General features: G+C 43.2%; 1 protein-coding gene across 3 annotated transcripts in view; it reads right to left on the reverse strand.

Annotated features, from left to right (window-relative positions):
- The window catches only part of ARHGAP19 (Rho GTPase activating protein 19), a 71299-nt gene extending 51870 nt beyond the window's left edge, over positions 1 to 19429 (reverse strand). The window contains exon 1 of one of the 3 annotated variants that reach the window (XM_057298964.2): positions 19288 to 19428. In XM_057298964.2, coding sequence (XP_057154947.1) covers positions 19288 to 19394 — 107 coding nt within the window. In that variant the 5' untranslated portion in view covers positions 19395 to 19428. Of the gene's footprint in view, positions 1 to 19287 lie in introns of all 3 variants that reach the window. The other 2 variants (XM_003825419.4, XM_034931238.3) reach the window with 2 other exon arrangements.
- Between the last annotated feature and the right edge of the window lie 4997 nt (positions 19430 to 24426).

A 24426-nucleotide genomic window follows, 5' to 3' on the forward strand; every position in this document is an offset into this window, starting at 1 on the left:
TGTTAAACAGATGCTTGAAGGCAGCATGTTCGTTAAGAGACATCACCACTCCCTAATCTCAAGTACCCAGGGACACAAACACTGCGGAAGGCCGCAGGGTCCTCTGCCTAGGAAAACCAGAGAACTTTGTTCACTTGTTTATCTGCTGACCTTCCCTCCACTATTGTCCTGTGACCCTGCCAAATCCCCCTCTGCGAGAAACACCCAAGAATGATCAAAAAAAAAAAAAAAAAAAAGATCTAAATATGAAAAGCCAAATTTAAAAACATTAAAAAACAATATAGAATAAATTAATGCAACAGAGAGTTTCTTAAACAAGACATAAAAAGCACAATCTCCAAAGAATCATAAATTTAACTACATTAAATTTTTCTGTATAACAAATGACATTACACACTAAATGTCTTAAAAATGAAGTCACAATGCCTCTAAAGAGAAATGGATAAAAGGGGAAGAAGAGTGGGAGAGAAAGTTTTCACTGTATGCTCTTTTGTATTTTCTGGATTTTATATTCATTTGAACGTACTATCCATTCATAATAAATAAATAAATAAATAGATAGATAAATAAATCTAAAACTTTAAAAGTAATAATAAAATACAAGACAAGCCACAGACTGAAAAAAACATGTTTGCTATGCATATAACCAAGGATCAGTATTCAGAATTTACCAGTAAGCCAAAAAATTAATAAGGAAAAGACACTTGACTCAATAGAAAATTAGTCAAATGACATGACCAGTAATGCAGAGGAGGGGACCTAATGACTAATAAACATAAAAAGAATCTCAACTTCACAAGTTATCAGAATAAAGCAAATTTAAAAATAGTATCTTTCCCTACTCATCACTTAGCAAAATCAAATTCAGGTGGTATACTTTTATTCTCAGTTTGTTATGTTATGTTATGTTATGTTATTTATTTATTTATTTATTTATTTTAGACAGAGTCTCACTCTTGTCACCCAGGCTGCAGTGTAGTGGCACAATCTTGGCTCACCGCAGCCTCTGCCTTCCAGAGGAGATATATATATTTATTTATGTATTTACTTATTTAAAATTGTGTATTGGTGTTTAATTTTATCAAATACTTATCAAAAATTTTTTGTGCCTCTATTGATGATCATATAATTTTTCTCCTTTATGGTAAATAATACAGATTTTCTATTGTTAAACCAACCTTGCATTTCTCAAATAACTCAACTTTGTTATGATGTATTATCATTTTTACATGTTGCTGAATTTGGTTTGCTAATAGTCTAGATTTCCCATTCATTCATAAGTGAGATTGGTCTTAAATTTTCCTTTCTTGTAATGTCTTCATTAGGTTTTATATCAAGGTTGTTCTAGCCTTATACACTTAGGTGGGAAATATGTCTTTTTTTTTTTTTTTTTTTTTTTTTTTTTCAGACAGAGTCTCACTCTGTCACCCGAACTGGAGTGCAGTGGCACGATCTCAGCTAACTGCAACTTCCACCTCCCAGGTTCAAGCAATTCTCCTGCCTCAGCCTCCTGAGTAGCTGGGACTAGGCACACACCACCCCACCCATCTAATTTTTTTGTATTTTAGTAGAGATGGGATTTCATCGTGTTGCCCAGGCTGGTCTCGAACTCCTGAGCTCAGGCAATCTGCCCGCCTTGGTCTCCCACAAGCATGAGCCACCACGCCTGGCCAATATGTCTTATTTTTCTATTTTCTGAAAAAATTTATGTGAGATTAGTGTTATTTCTTCTTTAAATATGTGACAGAATTGGCGGATGAAGCCACCTGAACCTAGAATTTTCTTTGTGAAAAAGTTTTTCGTTACACATTCCACTTATTTTGTGTTATGGGACTACTCACATTTTCCTTTACTTCTTGTGTTAATTTTGTTAAGTTGTAGATTTCAAGGAATTTGTCTATTTCACATAAACCTTCAAACTTTATTGGTATAAATTTGTATATAATATCCTCTTATCTTTTTTAATGTCTCTACGTTCCATAGTAATGTCCTCCTCTTTGTTCCTGATATTGGTAATTTTTTTTCAATGTAATTAGCTTTGTCAAGGTTCCAACTTCTAGCTTTGTTGAACCTCTCTATTGATTATGTTTGTTGTTTTTGTTTTTTTTGAGATGGAGTCTCGCTCTGTCGCCCAGGCTGGAGTGCAGTGGCACGATCTCGGCTCACTGCAAGCTCTGCCTCCTGGGTTCACGCCATTCTCCTGCCTCAGCCTCCCGAGTAGCTGGGACTACAGGCGCCCGCCACCACGCCCGGCTAATTTTTTGTATTTTTAGTGGAGACGGGGTTTCACCGTGTTAGCCAGGATGGTCTCGATCTCCTGACCTTGTGATCCACCCGCCTTGGCCTCCCAAAGTGCTGGGATTACAGGCGTGAGCCACAGCGCCCAGCCTGCTTGTTGTTTATTTCATTAGTTTCTTTTTTTTTCTCTTTGAGATGAAGTCTTGCTCTGTCTTCCAGGCCGGAGTGCAATGGCACAGTCTTGGCTCACTGCAACCTCCACCTCCCGGATTCAAGCAATTCTCGTGCCTCAGCCTCCCCAGTAGCTGGAATTACAGGCACACACCACCACACCCAGCTAATTTTTGTATTTTTAGTAAAGGCAGGGTTTCATCATGTTGGCCAGGCTGGTCTCGAACTCCTGACCTCAGGTGATCCACCCACCTCAGCCTCCCAAAATGCTGGAATTATAGGCATGAGCCACCACGCCCAGCCTATTTCATTAATTTCTGCTTTTTTTTTTTTTTTTTTTTGAGAGAGACTCACTCTGTCGCCCAGACTCACTCTGTCACCCAGGCTGGAGTACAGTGGCACTATCCTGGCTCACTGTAACTTCTGCCTCCTTGGTTCAAGCGATTCTCATGCCTCAGACTCCTGAGTAGTTGGGATTACAGGTGAGTGCCATCGTGCCCAGCTAATTTTTGTATTTTTAGTAGAGACAGGGTTTCACATGTTGAGCAGGTTGGTCTCGAACTCCTGGGCTCAAGCAATCCACCCACCTTGGCCTCTCAAAGTGCTGGGATTACAGGCATGAGCCACCACAACCGACCCACAACATTATTTTCTAAACAGCCAAAACTGAAAAAGCAAAATGTCCAGCAGAATTTTAATTTAATGGCTTTATTTGCAATGGAATATTACACAGTAATGAAAATGGACAGACTCTAGCTACATGTACAACCACAGCTAAATCTCACAAATGAAAAGCAAAAGAAGCCACACATACACACACACACACAAACACACACACACACACAGACAACTACATACTATATGATGACATTTATATCAAATTTTAAAAATAAATGAAACTAGTATTTAGAGATACTTGCTTAAATGGTAAACTGTAAAGAGAAGCAGAAATGTATTTACCATAATATTCAGGATAATGGTTACCTTTTGTGGACAGTGATTAATAAGAGGCATGAAGGTATGAAAGAGTTCCTGAGGCCGGGCGCAGTGGCTCATGCCTATAATCCCAGCACTTTGGGAGGCCAAAGTGGGTGGATCACCTGAGGTCAGGAGTTCGAGACCAGCCTGGCCAACATGGTGAAACCCCGTCTCTACTAAAAAATACAAAAATTAGCAGGGCATGGTGGCGGGCGCCTGTAATCCCAGCTACGTGGGAGGCTGAGGCAGAAGAACTGCTTGAACCCGGGAGGTGGAGGTTGCAGTGAGCTGAGATTGCGCCACTGTACTCTAGCCTGGGCAACAGAGCAAGACTCCATCTTAAAAAAAAAAAAAAAAAGAGTTCCTGAAGTGCTAATACTGTTCTTGTGGATAAATCACTGAGCTATGGGAAAAGGGGAGCATTTGAAGCAAATATGGCAAAATGTTAAGATTTGCTAAAGCTGGGTAATGGGAAGAATACTGATTATATTATTCTATAAACTTGTATGTATAATTGACGTTTCATGACAAATTTTTTTTAAAGAAACCAAGTAGTTTTGGCTTAAATCTCACTTCAATTTGATATAAATATTATAGAAAATCAAAGTATATACTAAAGACTAATTTCCTCATCATAAAAGTTTTTACATAGATGGCCAGAACCAGGAAAATTAGTAGCTAGATATGTAGGCATACAGAAATAACAAGGGCTCTGGGCAACTATCCCAAAGAATGATAGAGGCAAGACCCCTCAAAAAAGAACAATTTCGGGGAGGTGGCCTGCAGGAGACAGAGGGATTGACAGGATGTTGTGTGTAGCAGCTTTCCTCTGGATACCAATGCTGAGGACACCACATCAGGGGTCTCCTGCCCACTGCTGTGGGTCGCCACCTCCAAGATGACCCCAATGCCAGTGACATCCTTCCCATCAGTCACCACTCCAGCACCAGAAATCTATGAAGGCTGCAACAGCTGTGTTTCCTGTTTTAAAGCACTGTTAATAATAGCTGCTTTTGCATAGAATGTAAAGAAGATGAGAGCTACTGTTCACATAATTCAACAGTTATAGACTGTCGTGTGGTGAACAGGACAGACTTCTGTTCTGTGCCAACTGCCACTCTGGTGCCAATCAATTCCACAGTGACACATAGATCCAGTGTTTCACACTCAGTGAATCTAAGCAGATTTGCTGAGGCTTTGTATGTTGAGTTCACAATGACTTTTTATGGATTTTGTGGAAATCTTGGGAAACAGAGAAGCCTAAAGGAAATTATAATTCCCATTTTCCAGAGTTAAAACCACAAGTCTGCCTTTCTCTTCTACAACTTCCACCACAGTTACTACATCAGGTACAATAAATACCACTGTCCTTGTCTTTGGTGTACAGGCTATAATTTTCTTTCTTTATAAATTCTACACATCTAAGAAACAAACTTATACTCTGTAAGCAGACCCATTACACTGATAAGGACTGGAGATTCATTCACCTAACTCACTGAAACCAAAATACTATCTTTCAAGATGTCCCACATGGAAGACGCTATTACAGGATCTTTCGATTTCCAAAAGATGCATATAACCTATTTGAGGGCATCATCCCTGAAGGAAAAATCAGTTAAATCATTTTGTTCAACAGGAAATTTTAAATATTCTGCACGAATCCTTGTGGCAGTCTTATTTTAAATGGTTGCTGCTTTGGGATTATGTTTCTTTTTTTCTTGACATGCCAAACGTAACTTTCTGTAAGTGACAGAAAATGCTGTCTTGTGCAGACAATGTCAGGACTCTTAGCAGTTTAAATTTAGTCACTTTAAAGCCTGAAAGCTGCATTATTTTCATCCTAACTCAAAATATAACTCAGTGAACAGAATTGAGAAGAGTGTGCCAAATGAGTATCAATCAGGTGGACTGTGGCCTATCATGTCAAAGTGGCATAAATTTATCAATCTAGTAATACTAAAAAAATAATAATTGGTATAACCTACTTACAGTATACAATTACCACTTTTACCACTAGATGGAACCCTACATGTAAAGTGATATGCTCAGTGAAAGGACTGGAAACAATCCACAGCTGAAAAATCAATTACAGAAAAATGAAATGCAAGTGCTTCTGAGGCATGTTGAAGCCATGAATCTGCAAAATTCAAGGCAGTTAAAAAAAAAAAAAAAAACTGCATCCTGCAGATGTATCTTTTGGCTGACTATACCAAAACTGCATACCCACAAAACTAAATGTTTCCTCCCTGGTGAATTGCCTAATTTGATTTGTTTTCCAAGAACCACAACCTTGGCAAAATTTATCAAAATATAAGCTATATTTAAAGTTGTCTAAATCTGATTTACCACCCTAAGAGAAGAATGCACTCTCTCTTACTGCTTTTTCAACTCTAAAAGGCTCTGAAACACAGCTTTAAATGTGTCACTTTGTTGGAAAGCTGTTAGATAAGAAATACAACTATCAAAGAAAAGACTGTATTCTTCCCTCTTTCTACGTATCAAATTTAAGCCAGTATCATGAAAGTTGTACATAAAAAGAGAAGAGAAAACTAAACAGGCCCTATATGTCCAAGCTGGTGGTGCTTTTTAATACCAGAGACAGTTCATCATTAATAAGTCGTACCACAATTCAGGGAACGATATCCAATTTCTTAGATAAAATTTTTGAAACATTTATACCCTAAGGTCTGCCCTTAGGAGTAGCTGTGCAATGTTTTATAGTATGGACTACAAAATTATCTCTAAGTTAGACTCCAAAAGTCTGCAAATATATTTAGCCCCTATATTTTATCTCAACCTGAACAAATTTCTTGCTTGCTTGCTTTTGTGTGTGTGTGTGTGCGTTTTGTTTGTTTGTTTGTTTGAGGCTGGGTCTTCCCTTGTTGCCCAGGCTAGAGTGCAATGGCGCAATCATGACTCACTGTAGCCTCAACTGCCTGAGCTCAAACAATTCCCCCACCTCGTCCTCCCAAGTAGCTGGGACCACAGACATGCACAGCCACACCTGGCTAATTTTTTTTTATTATTTGTAGACACAAGTCTTTCTACGTTGCCCAGGTCTCAAATTCCTGGGCCCAAGTGATCCTCGCACCTCGGCCTCCCAAAGTGCTGGGATCACAGGCATGAGCCACCATGCCCAGCCCAAATTTCAAACTAATAATACAACTTAACCAAAATTAAATTGGCAAACTATTCTGAGATGAAAAAACTCTTGATTGCCTACCTTCTTAACCTAAACATTTTTGGAATCCTAATCTAAGATTCTGCCCTATGGAATGACAATGTAATATTCTCAGTCAAGAATGATGAGTATCAGTAATGCCAATTTACTGACTTATTTATTTGCTTGGTAATTTTTATCTTTCTGGGTGTCATATGAATAAGCATTAATTATGCTGCTGACACCTTCCTTAATTTTTCTCCCTCATGCTAGTGTACAATGGGAAGAAAGTTATTTGTATTAAGAAAGTAACATCAGGCTGGGTGCAGTGGTTCACATCTGTAATCCCAGCACTTTAGGAGGCCGAGGTGGGCAGATCATTTGAGGTCAGGAGTTCAAGACCAGCCTAGCCAACATAGTGAAACCCCATCTCTACTAAAAATACAAAAGAATTAGCTGGGTGTGGTGGTGCACACCTGTAATCCCAGCTACAAGGGAGGCTGAGGAAGGAGAATCACTTGAACCCAGGAGGCGGAGGTTGCAGTGAGCCGAGATCGCACCACTGCACTCCAGCCAAGGTGACAGACCAAGACTCCATCTCAAAAATAATAATAATAATTAAAAGAAAAAAAGGTAACATCAAAATTCCCTATTAATTTGGAAAAAGTTCTATAGGATGCTTCACTGATAATACAGTCTCTTTCATACCATTTATCTAAAAAATATTTGCTCCTCAAAAAATCAGAGTCAATGCTTCATGAGTCTCTCTTTTCCTACCTTTTTTTTTTTCCCCTAAGGCAGGGTCTCACTCTGTTGACCAGGCTGTAATGCAGTGTGCAATCATAGTTCACTTCAGCCTTGAACACCTGGGCTCAAGGGATCCTCCCACACTCCCACATCAACCTCCCAAAGTGCTAAGACTAAAGGTGTGTGCCACCACACCTGGCTAATTTTTTAATACAGCCCAGGGTCTCACTATGTTGACCACACTAGTCTCAAACTCCTGGCCTCAAGCGATCCTCCCAGCTCAGCCTCCCAAAGTGCTGGCATTAGGCATGAGCCACTGCACCCAGCCTCCTACAGACTTTTAAGTGCCATGAGTCTCAGGCAATTAAAACTAGAAGTACTTCTATGTATGATCAGATTAGGTCCTAAAAGACTACTTCTATATTCATTTGTTCCAAAGTTCAGAGTGACACATACTATCCAAGAGACAGCTAATGGTTTTTGTTCTGGCACATGACTTGTTCATATCTACACAAGTTCACAAATTGAAAATTCTTAAGAGTTTCTGGCCAGGCACAGCGGCTCATGCCTATAATTCCAACACCTTGTGAGGACAAGGTGGCAGGATCACTTGAGCCTAGGAGTTCAAGACCAGTATAAGCAACCTGACAAGACTCTGTCACTACAAAAAAAAAAAAAAAAAAAAATTGTTTTTAAATTAGCCAGGCATGGTTGCTTGAGTCTACCGTCCCAACTACTCAGGAGGCTGACGTGGGAGGATCACCTGAGCCCAGGAGGTCAAGGCTGCAGTGAGGTGTGTTCTTGCCCCTGCACGCCAGCCTGAGTCATAACAGAGTGAGACCCTGTTTCAAAAAAGAAAAGAGTTTCTATACTTGTAGTCAGCCAGAAATATTCAATATTTCACAAATTTAACCATAAATCTTTTCATCAACCAACATAAGAAGGTGAATTGCTTTTCTGAGACATATGGTACCCAAACAAGAAATCGATCACTTGTGTGTCATTTAAAATCAATCCAATCATGATCTACTAATTGCTTTGTAACTTTAAGGTATTGTAAGGTATAGGGACAAAAACTAAGGTAAGTCTCTGGCCTCCAGGAACTGAAAATTCACTAAGTGCTACGCGATTTCAAATAGTAGCTAAAGACCACAACGCAAAAGATAATACAAGATCATTAATAGCCAAATGCATGATACAGACAATAAAGGCTCTAAGAATTCAGGAGAGAATCTTTTACCCATATACAAAAGATTTGAGCTAGATCTTAAAGACGAGTAGGAGTTAGACAGTGGGAGAAAAAAAGAGCTAATACTTAAGGTGCTTTTTGGTTTCTCAGGGTTTTTTTAAGAAACATAAAATGTTTTCGCCACACATTAGTGGCCAGCCCTTTTCAAAACATAAATTTAAAGAGAGGTACACAGGGGAGTTACAGAGATAGCACAGTGGACACCTGCTGCTTTTGAATTCCCAATATGTATTTTCCCCTTCCTCTGGTAACAGCACCCCCATTTTCCTTTAAGCAATAAACCTCTCCCCATCTTTCAAATCTATGTGATCTGGTGGGCACTGCCTGTGAGCATGTCATCCAAGCTTAACCAACTGAAACATTCTATTCCCTTCATGAATCCAAGCAAAGGCCCACAAGTCAAACCAGGACAAAAAGTCTCAACTCCAAGACTCTTGTGAATCCTAAAATTGCTAAGCTGGTGGGATGTAAGACTGACACCGTTGGTGGCCTATTACTGCCACTTTTTATACAGAATCTGCCTTCTTAGGAAGCAAATACAGAGGAAACCAGATCTAAGACAGTAAAGAGGTAGATATCTAGCGACACTGAGATTTGAGATTTTCCATACAGATTAAACCATACTTGATTTATCCCCTGGAATTTTCAGTTTCTTGAGCCAATTAATAGAGTCTTTTGCTTAAGCTAGTTTTAGTTTCTATCACATATAACTGAAAGAATCCTAACAAATATGAATGTGTAAGTCTGTTTGTCCCAGTATGAATCTGAGCCCTCCCTTCTGTATCTTCCCCTTCAGAGCAATGGCTGCCAATCAGTTAGCCATGGCCATGCCATCTCCAGCAAGGTCTGGAACTCTGCCCTAGGGACCCTCTTCCTTGTACATTCTAACTCAGCTGATTCCTGTATCTATTTCTATATTTCTTAGAGATCTCTTTACTTCTTACTAGCCAATTCCTTGTTACTCGAATCCCCAGTTATAGTTTATAACCTATTAAATGTTCTCTGTTTAAAGTACTATGTAGTTTCTTTTTTCTTTTTTTTTTTTTTTTGAGACAGAGTCTCACTCTTGTCGCCCAGGCTGGAGATCTCGGCTTACTGCAACCTCCACCTCCCAAGTTCAAGCGATTCTCCTGCCTCAGCCTCCCGAGTAGCTGGGATTACAGGCGTCTGCCACCACACCTGGCTAATTTTTGTATTTTTAGTAGAGACGGGGTTTCACCATATTGGCCAGGCTGGTCTTGAACTCCTGACCTCAGGCAATCCACCCACCTCAGCCTCCCAAAGTGCTGGGATTACAGGCGTGAGCCACCGCGCCCGGCTGTTACTATGTAGTTTCTATGGCCTAGCTGAACTTAGTTTATATCGGGTAACAGTAGCAAAACATCAGCACAAAATAAATAGGCTCCAGCATCTGTAGAAACAACCCACCCTAAAAGATGGTTGGTAAAAGTGTAGGTGAGAGTGTTCACCGAAGGTGACCAGAGGGCATCTTCGGGAGGCTGAGGTGGGTGGATCATGAGGTCAAGAGTTCGAGACCAACCTGGCCAACATGGTGATACCCCGTCTCTACTAAAAATACAAAAATTAGCCAGCATGGTGGCACGTGCCTGTAGTCCCAGCTACTCGGGAGGCTGAGGCAGGAGAACTGCTTGAACCCAGGAGACGGAGGCTGCAGCAAGCTGAGATCATGCCACTGCACTCCAGCCTGGGCAACAGAGTGAGACTCTGTCTCAAAAAAAAAAAAATTGTATTTCAATCACTCTTTTGCTATACTGTTTCCAACCAGAAATGATGCACTTATTGGGAGGAAACTGGGAAACCAAGATAGAAATCAGATCTTGGATGGGTCATATTTTAGATAAGAGACATTAAAGTTTAAGACTCAGAAGGAACCAGACATGGTGGCTCACACCTGTAATCCCAGCACTTTGAGTTGCCAAGGTGGGAGGAGTACATGAGCCCAAGAGTTTGAGACCGCCTAGACAACACAGTGAAACTTCATCTCTATTAAAAAAAAAAAAAAAAAAAAAACTGTCTCAATATTAATAACGGTTGTATCTATCTGGTAAATTGGAGTGGCTAGTTTACCTTTTTTCTACATATTTTTCTTTCCTTTTTTTTTTTCTTTTTTTAGAGACAGGGTCTCACTCTGGCACCCAGGCTGGAGCACAGTGGTGTCATCATAGCTCACTGCAGCCTTAAGCTCCTGGGTTCAAGCAATCTTCCCACCTCATCCTCCCCAGTAGCTGGGACTACAGGTGCACACCACCACACCTGGCTTTTTTCTCTTATTTTTATTTGTATTTTTTGCTTTTTGTTTTTGAGACATTGTCTCACTCTGTTGCCCAAGCTGGAGTACAGTGGTGCAATCTTGGCTCACTGCAACTTCCGCCTCCCAGGTTCAAGCAATTCTCTTGCCTCAGCCTCTTGAGTAGCTGGGATTACAGATGTGCGACACCATGCCCAGCTAATTTTTGTCTTTTTAGTAGAGACAGGGTTTCACCATGTTGGCCAGGCTGGTCTCAAACTACTGACCTCAAGTGTTCTGCCCACCTTGGCCTCCCAAAGTGCTGGGATTACAGGCGTGAGACACTGAGACCAGCCCCCATTTTTTTCTACATATTTTTCTAGCCTTCTGTAGTAAATATTATATAAGTTTATTTCATAGTGGGGAAGACGGGAAAAAAGTATATACTGGGGGTTTTTTGAGGCAAGGTCTTGTTCTATTGCCCATGCTAGAATGGTGGCATAATCACCGTTCAGTGCATCCTTGACCTCCCAGGCTCAAGCAATCCTCCTGCCTCAGCCTTCCTAGCAGCTGAGACCACAGGCATGTGCCACCACGCCTGGCTAATTATTTTTATTTTTAGTAGAGACAATGTCTTGCTAGGTTGCCCAGGCTGGTCTCAAACTCCTGGGCTCAAGTGATCCTACCACCTCAGCCTCCCAAAGTGGTAGGATTACAGATGTGAGCCACCACTCTTAGCCAAACTATATATTCTTAACAAAAAAGAAAGAAAGAAAAAAAAGCATATACTTTTTTTTTTTTTTTTTTTTCCTGTGAGACTGAGTCTCGCTGTGTCGCCCAGGCTGGAGTGCAATGGTGTGATCTTAGCTCACCACAACCTCCGCCTCCCAGGTTCAAGCGATTCTCCTACCTCAGCCTCCCAAGTAGCTGCGATTACAGGTGCACGCCACTGCACCCAGCTAATTTTTTGTATTTTTAGTAGAGACGGGGTTTCACCATGCTGGCCAGGCTGGTCTTAAACTCCTGACCTCAGGTGATCCGCCCGCCTCCGCCTCCCAAAGTGCTGGGATTACAGGCATGAGACACTGTGCAAGGCCGAAAGTATATACTCTTAAAGCTTCAATGGATTTGTACGTTGTAGATGTTCCATATAAAAAATGGCTGGACACAGAACAATGCGAATGTAGTTAACATTAATTAACTACACACTTAATAGGTAAGATGATAAACTGTTATGTTTTTTAATACAATTTTTTTAAAACAAATTTATTTTTATTTTTATTTATTTTTTTTAACAACAGGGTCTCAGTCACCCAGGCCAGAGTGTAGTGGCGGCATTCTAGCTTATTGCAGCCTCAAACTCTTGAGCTCAAGTGATCCTCCTGCTTCAGCCTCCCAAGTAGCTGGGACTGCGGGTATGTGCCACCATACCTAGATAATTTTCTTTTTTTTTTTTTGCTTTTTTTTTTTTTGAGACAGAGTCTCTCCCTCTGTTGCCCAGGCTGGAGTATAGTGGCACAATCTCGGCTCACTGCAACCTCCAGCTCCCGGGTTCAAGCAATTATCCTGCCTCAGCCTCCCTAGTAGCTGGGATTATACGCACCTGCCACACACCCAGCTAATTTTATATTTTTAGTAGAGACAGGGTTTCACCATGTTGGCCAGGCTAGTCTCGAACTCCTGACCTCAAGTGATCTGCCCGCCTCGGCCTCCCAAAGTGCTGCGATTACAGGCGTGAGCCACCTGCTTGGCCTAAGCCAAATGTAATGTTTACAACAAAAAGTGTACAGATTTCCTATATCACTCTTTATAATACTACCGACCCACTTGTTCTGACCAAAGTAAACTTGTGCAACAATATCTGCTTTGCTTTATGCTGTGGTTTCATGCCACTTACCAGTTTATGCAGATTAATTTTAAAATTCTGTTTTCTTCCTTCCCCTCCTTCCAAGACAGGCCTTATTTACAAATATGATCAAACTCTCTAAACCTGATCATTGATAAAATGTAAAATAAAACCAGATTCAAGAAAATCCCCTGAAGAAATCTACTCCTCATTACCCTTCAGATAGAATTTAACAGCACAAATACAAAACTAGATTCAGATATTTAAACCAGGTTTTCTCACTTAACTTGTGCATGTAAGAACAGACAAGTCTTCCTGGGATCAATAAAGGTTTAAACATTTTTCTCAAAGGAACACATTACTGTCTTATTACAGAAAAAGCAATTTAACCAAAAGGCTCAGGCCAGGCACGGTGGCTCACACCTGTAATCCCAACACTTTGGGAGGCCAAGGTGGGTGGATCACCTGAGGTCAGGAGTTTAAGACCAGCCTGGCCAACATGATGAAACCCCATCTCTACTAAAAATACAAAAATTAGCTGGACGTGGTGGCACATGGCTGTAGTCCCAGCTACTGAGGAGGCTAAGGCAGGAGAATTGTTTAAACCCAGAAGGCGGAGGTTGCAGTGAGCCACGATTGCGCCACTGCACTCCAGCCTGTGCCACAGAGCGAGACTCCGTGTCAAAAAAACAAGGCTCAGAAGTCATGTTTACTAACCAATATTCCATACCTAAGGTATATGTAAATTAACAGGATATAGAACCCTTTCCACATCTTCAGACACCTCCCCTGTCCTCCAGAAACATTTCCAGGCATTCTACTGTCTGTTCCTAAGCTGGCTCTTCATGTAATAATAGTTAGCACTTTCTTTTTAAGTCTCTTTTTAATTAAAAAATACTAAGCTGTGCATACTTCCCTACTGCCAATTATGAGGAGAAGTAGCTTTATTTCATTTCCTGCTTTCGCCTTTTCTCTTTGACCCTTAAAGGTCTGTATTATGTTTATACTATTATTGGTAAAGTGGATAGTTTTTTTTTGTTTTTGTTGTTGTTGTTGTTTGTACAGGGTCTCACTCTATCACCCAGGCTAGAGTGCAATGGCAGGATGATGGCTGTTTGCAGCCTCCACCTCCCGAGCTCAAGTGATCCTCCCACCTTAGCCTCCCAAGTAGCTGGGACCACAGGCGTGCATCACCACACCTGGCTATGTGTTTTTATTTTTTTATAGGATCTCCCTATATTGCCCAGGCTAGTCTCAAACTCCTGGCCTCAGGTGATCCTCCTGTCTCTGCCTCCCCCTCCCAAAATACTGGGATTACAGGCGTGAGCCACCATGCCTGGCAGTGGATATTTTCTATTTGTGATTCCCCTTTAGTATTGTCTGCTTAAGAGTAACTTGAAGGTATAAGAAATGAAATGTGTTAAATTTTAAAGGACCATTCTACTTAATAAAAACCAGAAATGGAAGGGAGGGGGTGTTCCTCATCAACAGGTCAGAAACATAACATGGGAATCTTTATAGGCAGAGCAATTTTTCCTTGTTTAAATCTTTGGCCAGGTGCAGTGGCTCACACCTATATTCCCAACACTTTGGGAGGCCAAGGCAAGAGGAATGCTTGAGCCCAGGAGTTTGAGGCCCACCTGGGCAACACAGGGAGACTCAGTCTCTAGAATAAATTTTAAAAATTAGCCGAGTGTGGTGGCGCATGCCTGTAGTCCCAGCTACTTGAGAGGCTAAGGTGGAAGGATTGCTTGAGCCCAGGAGGTCGTGGCTATAGTAAGCCATCATCATGCCACTACACTCCAGCCTGGACCACAAAGTGAGATCCTGTCTCAAAAAAAAATCATAATAAGTTTTTAAAAATAAATCTTTTGGCTGGGTGCGGTGGCTCACGCCTGTAATCCCAGCACTTTGGGAGGCCAAGGCAGGCGGATCACCTGAGGTCGGGAGTTCAAGAGCAGCCTGACCAACACGGAGAAACACTGTCTCTACTAAAAACACAAAATTAGCCGGGCTTGGTGGCACATGCCTGTAATCCCAGCTACTCGGGACGCTGAGGCAGGAGAATCTTTTGAACCCAGGAGGTGGAGGTTGCGGTGAGCCAAGATCGTGCCATTGCATTCCAGCCGGGGCAACAAGAGCGAAACTCTGTCTCAAAAATAAATAAATAAATAAATATTTTATTAAAAGAAGTTAAAGCATTTGTAATTATTAGGAGCAGTGTTAAAATACTGTGAAAAAACAAAAAGCTGGGCAGTTCTAAATGATCACATATTCTGCATTCAATATTTACATATGTATTCATCTGTGCAAATCAGACCATTTTTCCTCTTGTTTATGGAATACAAGAGGCCACACTACCAACAGAACGTTAGAAAGATTAATCCCTGCAGCCGGGAGTGGTGGCTCACACCTGTAATTCCAGCACTTTGGGAGGCTGAGGCGGGTGGATCATAAGGTCAAGAGATGGAGAACATCCTGGCCAAGATGGTGAAACCCCGTCTCTACTAAAAATACAGAAATTAGCTGAGCGTGCTGGCACACGCCTGTAGTCCCAGCTACTTGGGAGGCTAAGGCAGGAGAATCCCTTGAACCCAGGGGGCAGAGGTTGCAGTGAGCTGAGATCGTGCCACTACACTCCAGCCTGGTGACAGAGCAAGACTCCATCTAAAAAAAAAAAAAAAAGAACAAAAAAAAAAAGAAAGATTAATCCCTGCAGAGCAAGAGCAAGAAAGAATCTGTAAAGTATTTATCACCACGAGAAAATATTTATCTTAGAAATGACAGAGTACTATTCACTAATTATTGACCACCTACACAAAGCTAAGCACTGGGAATATGTGATAAATACATATGTGTATCCTGCCCTCAAAATGCCTTACAGAAACCCCAAACTTCTCTCTTTTTTTTTTTTTTTTTTTTTTTTTTTTTTGAGCTGGAGTCTCACTCTGTTGCCCAGGCTGGAGTGCACTGGTGTGATCTCAGCTCACTGCAACCTCTGCCTCCCGGATTCAAGCAATTCTCCTGCCTCAGCCTCCTGAGTAGCTGGGACTACAGGTGCACGCCACCATGCCCAGCTAACTTTTTTTTGTATTTTTAGTAGAGACAGGGTTCCACTGTGTTAGCCAGGATGGTCTCGATCTCCCGACCTCATGATCCACCTGCCTCAGCCTCCCAAGGTGCTGGGATCACAGGCGTGAGCCACCGTGCCCGGCTTTTTTTTTTTTTTTTGAAACGTAGTCTCGCTCTGTCACCCAGGCTGGAGGGCAATGGCGCTATCTCAGCTCACTGCAACCTCCACCTCCTAGGTTCAAGCGATTCTCCTGTCTCAGCCTCCCAAGTAGGTGGGATTACAGGCACACGCCACCACGCTCTGCTAATTTTGTGTATTTTTCATTGAGATGGGGTTTCACTGTGTTCCCCAGGCTGATCTGGAACTCCTGAGCTCGGGTGATCCACCCGCCTCAGCCTCAAAGTGCTAGGATTACAGGTGTGAGCCATCGCACCTGGCCCACTTCTCTTTTACAATATGGAATTGACGAAATGGTTTCAGGTTCAGGTATGATTGTGTGAATACCTACTGATCATGTAATTAACTAATACTCTCACTGAAAATTTAAATTCAACTGGCAATATACTATAAAGAAATTCAGGCCAGGCGCAGTGGCTGACACCTATAATCCCAGCACTTTGGGAGCCCAAGGCAGGAGGATCACTTATGCCAGGAACTCAAGACCACCCTGGGCAACATGGCGAGACCCCGGTTTCTACAAAAAAACAAAACAACAACAACAAAAACACTAGCTGGGCATAGTGGCACGTGCCTGTAGTCCCAACTACTCAGGAGGCTGAGGAGGGAGGATCAGTTGAGCCCAGGAGGTTGAGGCTGCAGGGACCTGTGATCATATCACTGCACTCCAGCCTGGGCAACAGAAGGAGCCCTGTGTTAAAAAAAAAAAAAAAAGAAAGAAAGAAAGAAAGAAAAGAAAAAGAAAAGAAATTCAAACTACTCTTGCTATGGAATAGTATTTTATTTGTCCTCAGATTTTCACCAAAATTTAGAATTTTTTAAAGAACTGGATGAAGGATGATCTAATCAAATGTATCAATCACCTCTACAGTTCCCAGGCAAAAAAAAAAAAAAATGATCAACCATTTATAGGCAGCTTCAAGAGTGGAAAACTCGGGCAACCCCCTTTGGGTCCCCTCCCTTTGTATGGGAACTCTGTTTTCACTCTATTAAATCTTGCAACTGCACTCTTCTGGTCTATGTTTGTTACGGCTGGAGCTGAGCTTTCGCTCGCCCTCTACCACTGCTGTTTGCCGCTGTCGCAGACCCGCCGCTGACTCCCATCCCGCTGCTGACTCCCATCCCTCCGGATCTGGCAGGGTGTCTGCTGTGCTCCTGATCCAGTGAGACTCCCATTGCCACTCCCGATCGTGCTAAAGGCTTGCCATTGTTCCTGCATGGCTAAGTGCCTGGGTTCGTCCTAATCAAGCTGAACACTAGTCACTGGGTTCCACGGTTCTCTTCCGTGACCCACAGCTTCTAATAGAGCTATAACACTCACCCCATGGCCCAAGATTCCATTCCTTGGAATCCGTGAGGACGAGAACCCCAGGTCAGAGAACACGAGGCTTGCCACCATCCTGGAAGCGGCCCGCCATCATCTTGGAAGCGGCTGGCCACCATCCTGGGAGCTCTGTGAGCAAGGACCCCCGGTAACATTTTGGTGACCACGAAGGGGCATCCAAAGCGTTTGTCTCTTCCAGAACTGAAACTGTAAAACTACAAATCATTCTTCAAATGGAGCCCCAGATGCAGTCTATGACTAAGATCCACTGCGGACCCCTGGAACAGCCTGCTAGCCCATGCTCCGATGTTAATGACATCGAAGGCAACCCTCCCGAGGAAATCTCAACTGCACAACCCCTACTACTCCCCAATTCAGCAGGAAGCAGTTAGGGCGGTCATCAGCCAATCTCCCCAACAGCACTTGGGTTTTCCTGTTGAGAAGGGGGACTGAGAGACAGTACTAGCTGGACTTCCTAGGCCAACTAAGAATCCCTGAGCCTAGCTGGGAAGGTGACCGCATCCACCTTTAAACACGGGGCTTGCAACTTAGCTCACACCCAATCAATCAGAGAGCTCACTAAAATGCTAATTAGGCAAAAACAGGAGGTAAAGAAATAGCCAATCATCTCTTGCCTGAGAGCACAGCGGGAGGGACAAGGATCAGGATATAAACCCAGGCATTAGAGCCAGCAACGGCCACCCCCTTTGGGTCCCCTCCCTTTGTGTGGGAGCTGTGTTTTCACTCTATTTCACTCTACGAAATCTTGCAACTGCAAAACAAAAACAAAACAAAAAAGAGCGGAAAACTCTTCCATATCATATTTTATTTATTTATTTATTTGAGACATAGTCTTGCTCTGTCACCCAGGGTGTAATGCAATGGCGCATCTGGGCTCACTGCAACCTCCGCCTCAGCCTCCCGAGTAGCCGGGACTACAGGCGCCCGCCACCACACCCGGCTAATTATTGTATTTTTAGTAGAGACGGGCTTTCATCATGTTGGCCAGGCTGGTCTCGAACTCCTGCTCTCAGGTGATCCGCTCCCCTCGGCTTCCCAAAGTGCTGGGATTACAGGCGTGAGCCACCATGCCCGGCCCCGTATGATATTTTAAATAACACACTCAACCACGCTCATCTGTGCTCAGGAAGAAGCCGAGTCACAAAGTTATTAGTTTCCCAAAATTCTTGGAATCTCTTATTCGGTATAAATGTAACCAAAAGACGCCAAACCGAAGTATTTTACTGAGTTACACTGAGGCAACGTAAATAAACTCAATCTATTGAATTACACCAAAAACAAAATTGTAATCAATTAAGACAACTTAGGTCTCAAGGCTAAGGCAACACCACCTCGAAATTCTCTCCTGAAAACGCTAAATCTCGGTGTGGCTGTTTAGGAAAGAACATACTGTGGAAATAAAATAATGATGTCCTGGACTACAGATCCCTCTCCCATCTGCTCCTTAGCTGTTCTACTAGGAAGAAGAAAATCTATTGCGTAGAGTTGTCATTATCGGCTAAGCTCAGTGCTAGCTTTAAATGGATTGTCTTATTCAATCTTGACACTTGGAAATAGGCATCCTCACGTCCCTTTGCAGATGAAGAAACTGAAGTCGAGAGAGGTTTAAAAACTGGCCCAAGGACTCAACACCGTTTCTAATTGACACTCAAATCCTTGCTCGGACCTGAACGCACTACGTGCCTCGAAGAAGATGTGAAGGGCTGTGTGCAACGGTGAGGAATTCGCTAACCAGCCCTGGACTTCCGTTTCCTCACCATCAAGAGGTGTCTCGGCGCCAAAGCGATCAGCGCTGCCACCCCCAGCTGGACGTCTGCAGCCAGCGCAGCGGGAGGAACCCCCTCGGGAACCGGCAGGACAGAGCGCGGGGCTTGGCTGGAGCCCAGCGCCCAGGCCCGACCCCCGCGCCGCAGCCCCCGCAGGCGCGACGATGAGAAACGCCGTGGGAGAAAGAAACAAAGCCCGAACCGTGCGCCTCCGTGACCCAAGGCAAAGGCGGCAGGACTACGAGCCCAAGGCCGCGTTTCCCAGGAAACTGGACCAAACTCAGCTCACCTCCGGCCGGATTCGCGGGCTGGCACCTCCCCTTCACTTTGTGCCTCAGTCGCCATCTTGGTCAGCAAACTTCTTTCACCGCCCCACCTTAGGTCCCGCCCCCACATATTTGGATTGGCTAATATGTTTTCACCTCTTCCGTGCGATTGGATGACTCGACCGCCCCTCCTCAACCTGAACCGTTTAACATATTATTGGTCTATTCAAATGACTAACCGTCATTGGTCGTTCCCAGCCCTGGCGGAAAAAAAGGGAGGGGCGGGGAAGACGACCCAGCCCCGAGGCCTGCCGGGAGTTGTAGTTTCTCATTTTGAAGAACCCTTCCGATTCCACAGACCTTTAGGTTCAAGTCAGAAATCACCAGCCTATGCTCAAATTTTGTCCTGATATGTAAATCAGGGAATTATAGAACTGTCAACTTTGAAAGTGACTCATCACTTTCTAAAATGCAAGACTCCGTACCCTATATCTCAGCATCACACAATATACCCAGATAACAAACCAACTCATGTACCCCCTAAATTTAAAATAAAAGTTGAAAATAAATAATTTTTTTTTTACAATTTTTTAAATTTTTTTTTTCTGTTGAGACAGGATTTCACCATGTTGCCCAGGCTGGTCTCGAACCCCTGAGCTCAAGCAATCCTCCCATGTCAGCCTCCCAAAGTGCTGGGATTACAGGCATGAGGCACTGCATCCAGCCACAAATTAATTCATTTAATTTAATGTAATTTAATGCAAGACTCGTTCTCTGTCTTGACCCAGAGATAAATCCCTCAAGCGCAGGCAGGGAGTGGCAACCTAGAAGTACTTGCTTTTAAACGTATAGTTCAAAGCCTTCTTTCTGCAGATACTCAGCATAGCCCTAGCCATAGGTCATTTCTTTCTTCCTTTATTTCTTTCCTTTTTTTTTTTTTTTTTTTTTTTTTTTTTTTTGAGATAAGGTCTCCCTCTGTCTCCCAGGCTGGAGCGCAGTACAATATTGCAGCATACCAACACACAGGGCAAATTTTTGTACTTTTTGTAGAGATGGGGTTTCACCCTGTTGGCCAGGCTGGAGTCGGTCATTTCTGCTTCAATACATCCACTCCCTTCCAACTTCCCAGAGAACCCACAGAGTTTGCCTTGTGATATGAACCATGGAACCAAAAGCTGCATGACTTTGTCCCAAACTAAACTTTAATCCTCAATGGTAGGAATAACCATACTTATGCTTGTCCTCCCTGCGGCACACGCTTCTCCTAGGGATTAACTGAGGCAACATATGTGAGAACACTGTAAAATTTGAGCATTGTTGTTTTTTGTTTTTCCATATTGTCTTCCTATGCTGGACTTTTCTCAGGAATTTCTGTATTGATCCTTCTGATATCCTGCCACCTGGGGCTCTCCCTGCACTCTGCCTCCTTTTTACTAAACTGTACTGCACATGCTTCACTTTCTGAACTGTCTCAGGGCTTTTGCACATGTTGCTTTTTCTGGCTCGTCCATTTTTCCACTTTTTTGGCTTTCAGGTCGAAGCTTAAATGTCACTGGCTCAAAGACCTTCCATGACCCCCATCGTATAAATCAATTCCCTCAGTAAACTTTCATAAAGAACTCTGTACTATTCTTTCACAGTTCATATCACAACTCACAATTACATAGTCATTTGTGTGACTATTTATTTCATGTGAGGGTTCCCAGCTAGGCTTCCTGCCACAAGTGGGCAGAGACTATATTTATTTTGCTCCCCACAGTGTCTGGCACATAATGGCTGTCCAATAAATATTTTTGAAAAATATAAGCAAGTCCTCAAACTATTATATCCAAATAAAAAATCAAATCATATATTCTAATAGATTTTTTTTCAATTGATGAATTAATACTAAAAGTTTGATAAGGGCTAGGCACAGTGGCCTACACCCATAATCCCATCGCTTTTGGAGGCTGAGGCAGGAGGATCACCTGGGCCCAGGAATTCAAGGTTAAAGTGAGCTATGATTGTGCCACTGAACTCCAGGCTGTGCGACAGAATGAGACCCTTTCTCTAAAAAAGAAAATAAAAGTTTGATAAATGTGTCCAAATAAAATTGCATTTAGTTTGATGTTTTTTATGTTTTTTGTTTGAAATAGAGTCTCACTCTGTTGCCTAGGATGGAGTGTAGTGGCATGGTCTCCACTCACTGCAACCTCTGCCTCCCGAGTTCAAGCAATTCTCCTGCCTCAGACACTCAAGTAGCTGGGATTACAGGTGTGTGCCACTACGTCTGGCTAATTTTTGTATTTTAGTAGAGATGGGTTTTGCCATGTTGACCAGACTGGTCTCGAACTCCTGAACTCAAGTGATCTACCCACCTAGGCTTCCCAAAGTGCTGGGACTACAGGTGTGAGCCACCATGCCCGGTCTTATTTAGTTTGATGTTTAACAAATCATGTTCATTGAGCAAATACATGGAAAGAAACATAAAATTTAGCAAACGTATCAGTGAAATTTTTCATTGAACCTCAGACAGCCTTAGAAAATCCAGGCTGGGATCACTTGAGCCCAGGAGATTGAGACTACAGCGAGCCATGTTCATGCCACTGCACTCCACCCTGACAGAGCAAGACCCTGTCTCAAAAAAAAAAACCAAAAACAAAAAAAGAAAAAGAAGCCAAGTGTGATGGCTCACGCCTGTAATCCCAGCACTTTGGGAGGTCGAGGCAGGTAGATCACTTGAAGTCAGGAGTTCAAGACCAGCCTGACCAAAATGGTGAAATCCCATCTCTACTAAAAATACAAAAAAATAGCCGGGCATGGTGGCACACACCTGTAATCCCAGCTACTCAGGAGGCTGAGGCAGGAGAATCGCTTGAACCCAGGAAGCGGAGGTTACAGTGAGCCAAGATCATGTGCCACTGCACTCCAGCCTGGGCGACAGAGTGAGACTGTCTCAAAAAGAAAAGAAAAGAAAAGAAAAGGCCAGGCGAGGTGGCTTGCACCTGTAATCTCAGCACTTTGGGAGGCTGAGGCGGGTGGATCACCCGAGGTCAGGAGTTCCAGACTAGCCTGGCAACATGGTGAAACCCTGTCTCTACTAAAAATACAAAAATTAGCTGGGTGTGTTGCCACACACCTATAATCCCAGCTACTCGGGAGGCTGATGGAGGAGAATCACTTGAACCCAGGAGATGGAGGTTGCAGCGAGCCGAGATCGTGCCACTACACTCCAGCCTGGGCAATAGGTTGAGGCTATGTCTCAAAAAAAAAAAAAAAAGAAAGAAAGAAAGAAAAAGAAAATCCAGGTTGTGTTAATTGCTATATATACAAAGCAAGGAACCCAAGGCTCAAATTCTGCCCTTCCCTCAAAATAGGAACTAGTTTTGTTTCTAGCCCCATGACACCCAGCACATGGACTGATTGATTGAATGAAATTGATGCTTTCACAAAAGAAAAACTGTTCAAAACTTTAAAGTATTACCACTGCAACTAGGAGGAACGCCACAAAACTATATTTCTGGTTCATTTTTTTTAATGAAGAATCGCACCTTTTTTTTTTTTTTTGAGACAGAGTCTCACTCTGTCACCCAGGCAAGAGTGCAGTGGCATGATCTCGGATCACTGCAACCTCTGCCTCCCAGGTTCAAGCAATTCTCCTGCCTCAGCCTCCCGAGTAGCTGGGACTACAAGCACCCACCACCACACCCGGCTAATTTTTGTATTTATAGTAGAGACAGGGTTTCGCCATATTGGCCAGTCTGCTCTCGAACTCCTGACCTCAGGTGATCCACCCACCTCAGCCTCCCAAAGTGCTGGTATTACAGGCATGAGCCACCACACCTGGCCAAATCACATGTTTATATAATGTTTGGGAAAATACAGCACAGTAGTCAAAAGCATGGGCTCTGGAGTTAATAAACGCAAGTTCAAATCCTGGCTCCAGAGCTCCTAGCTATGTGACCCTGGACAAGTTACTTAGCTTTCTGATTCCATTTCCTCTTCTGTAAAATGAGGATAATAAGTCTCACAAGGGTATGGTGAAGAGTAAATAAGATAATTTCTGAGACTGGGCGCAGTGGCTCATGCCTGTAATCCCAGCACTTTGGGAGGCCAAGGTGGGCGGATCACCTGAGGTCGAGAGTTAGAGATCAGCCTGATTAACATGGAGAAACCCCATCTTTACTAAAAATACAAAATTAGCCAGGTATGGTGGCACATGCCTGTAATCCCAGCTACTTGGGAGGCGGAGGCAGGAGAATCGCTTGAACCCATAAGGCAGAGGTTGTGGTGAGCCGAGATCGCACCATTGCACTCCAGCCTGGGCAACAAGAGCGAAACTCCGTCCCCAAAAAAAAAAAAAAAAAAAAAAGATAATTTCTGAAAAGCTGCTTAGTAGCACAGTGTCTAGAACATACTAAGATTAGATCAATGTTGGAGACGACATGATGAATATTAAGAATGCTAAACTCGGCCGGGCGCAGTGGCTCACGCCGGTAATCTCAGCACTTTGGGAGGCTGAGGCAGGTGGATCATAAGGTCAGGAGTTCGAGACCAGCCTGGCCAACATGGTGAAACCCCTGTCTCTACTAAAGATACAAAAAAATTAGCCGGACATGGTGTCACGTGCCTGTAATCCCAGCTACTCAGGAGGCTGAGGCAGGAGAATCACTTGAACCCGGGAGGCAGAGGTTGCAGTGAGCTGAGAATTGCACTCCAACCTGGGAAACAGGGCAAGGGCAAGACTCTGTCTCAAAAAAAAAGAATGCTAAAAGAACGCTAAACTTGCTGGGCATGCACCTGTAGTCCCAGCTACTGCTGAGGCAGGAGGATTGCTTGAGCCCAGGAGTTCTGTATTACAATGCACTATGCCTATGGGGTGTCTGCACTAAGTGTGGCATCAATGTGGTGACCTCCCAGGAGTGGGGGCCACCAGGTTGACTAAGGAGGGGTGATACAGCCTAGGTTGGAAGCAGAGTATATCAAAAACCCCATGCTGGCTGGGCACAGTAGCTCACGAGACCAGCCTGACCAACATGGCGAAACCCCGTCTCTACTAAAAATACAAAAAATTAGCCTGGCGTGGTGGCGGGCACCTGTAATCCCAGCTACTCGGGAGGCTGAGGCAGGAGAACAGCTTGAACCTGGGAGGCGGAGGTTGCAGTGAGCTGAGATTGCGCCAC

The sequence above is a fragment of the Pan paniscus genome, chromosome 8, assembly GCF_029289425.2.
Source record: "Pan paniscus chromosome 8, NHGRI_mPanPan1-v2.0_pri, whole genome shotgun sequence".
NCBI classification, from domain to species: domain Eukaryota; kingdom Metazoa; phylum Chordata; class Mammalia; order Primates; family Hominidae; genus Pan; species Pan paniscus.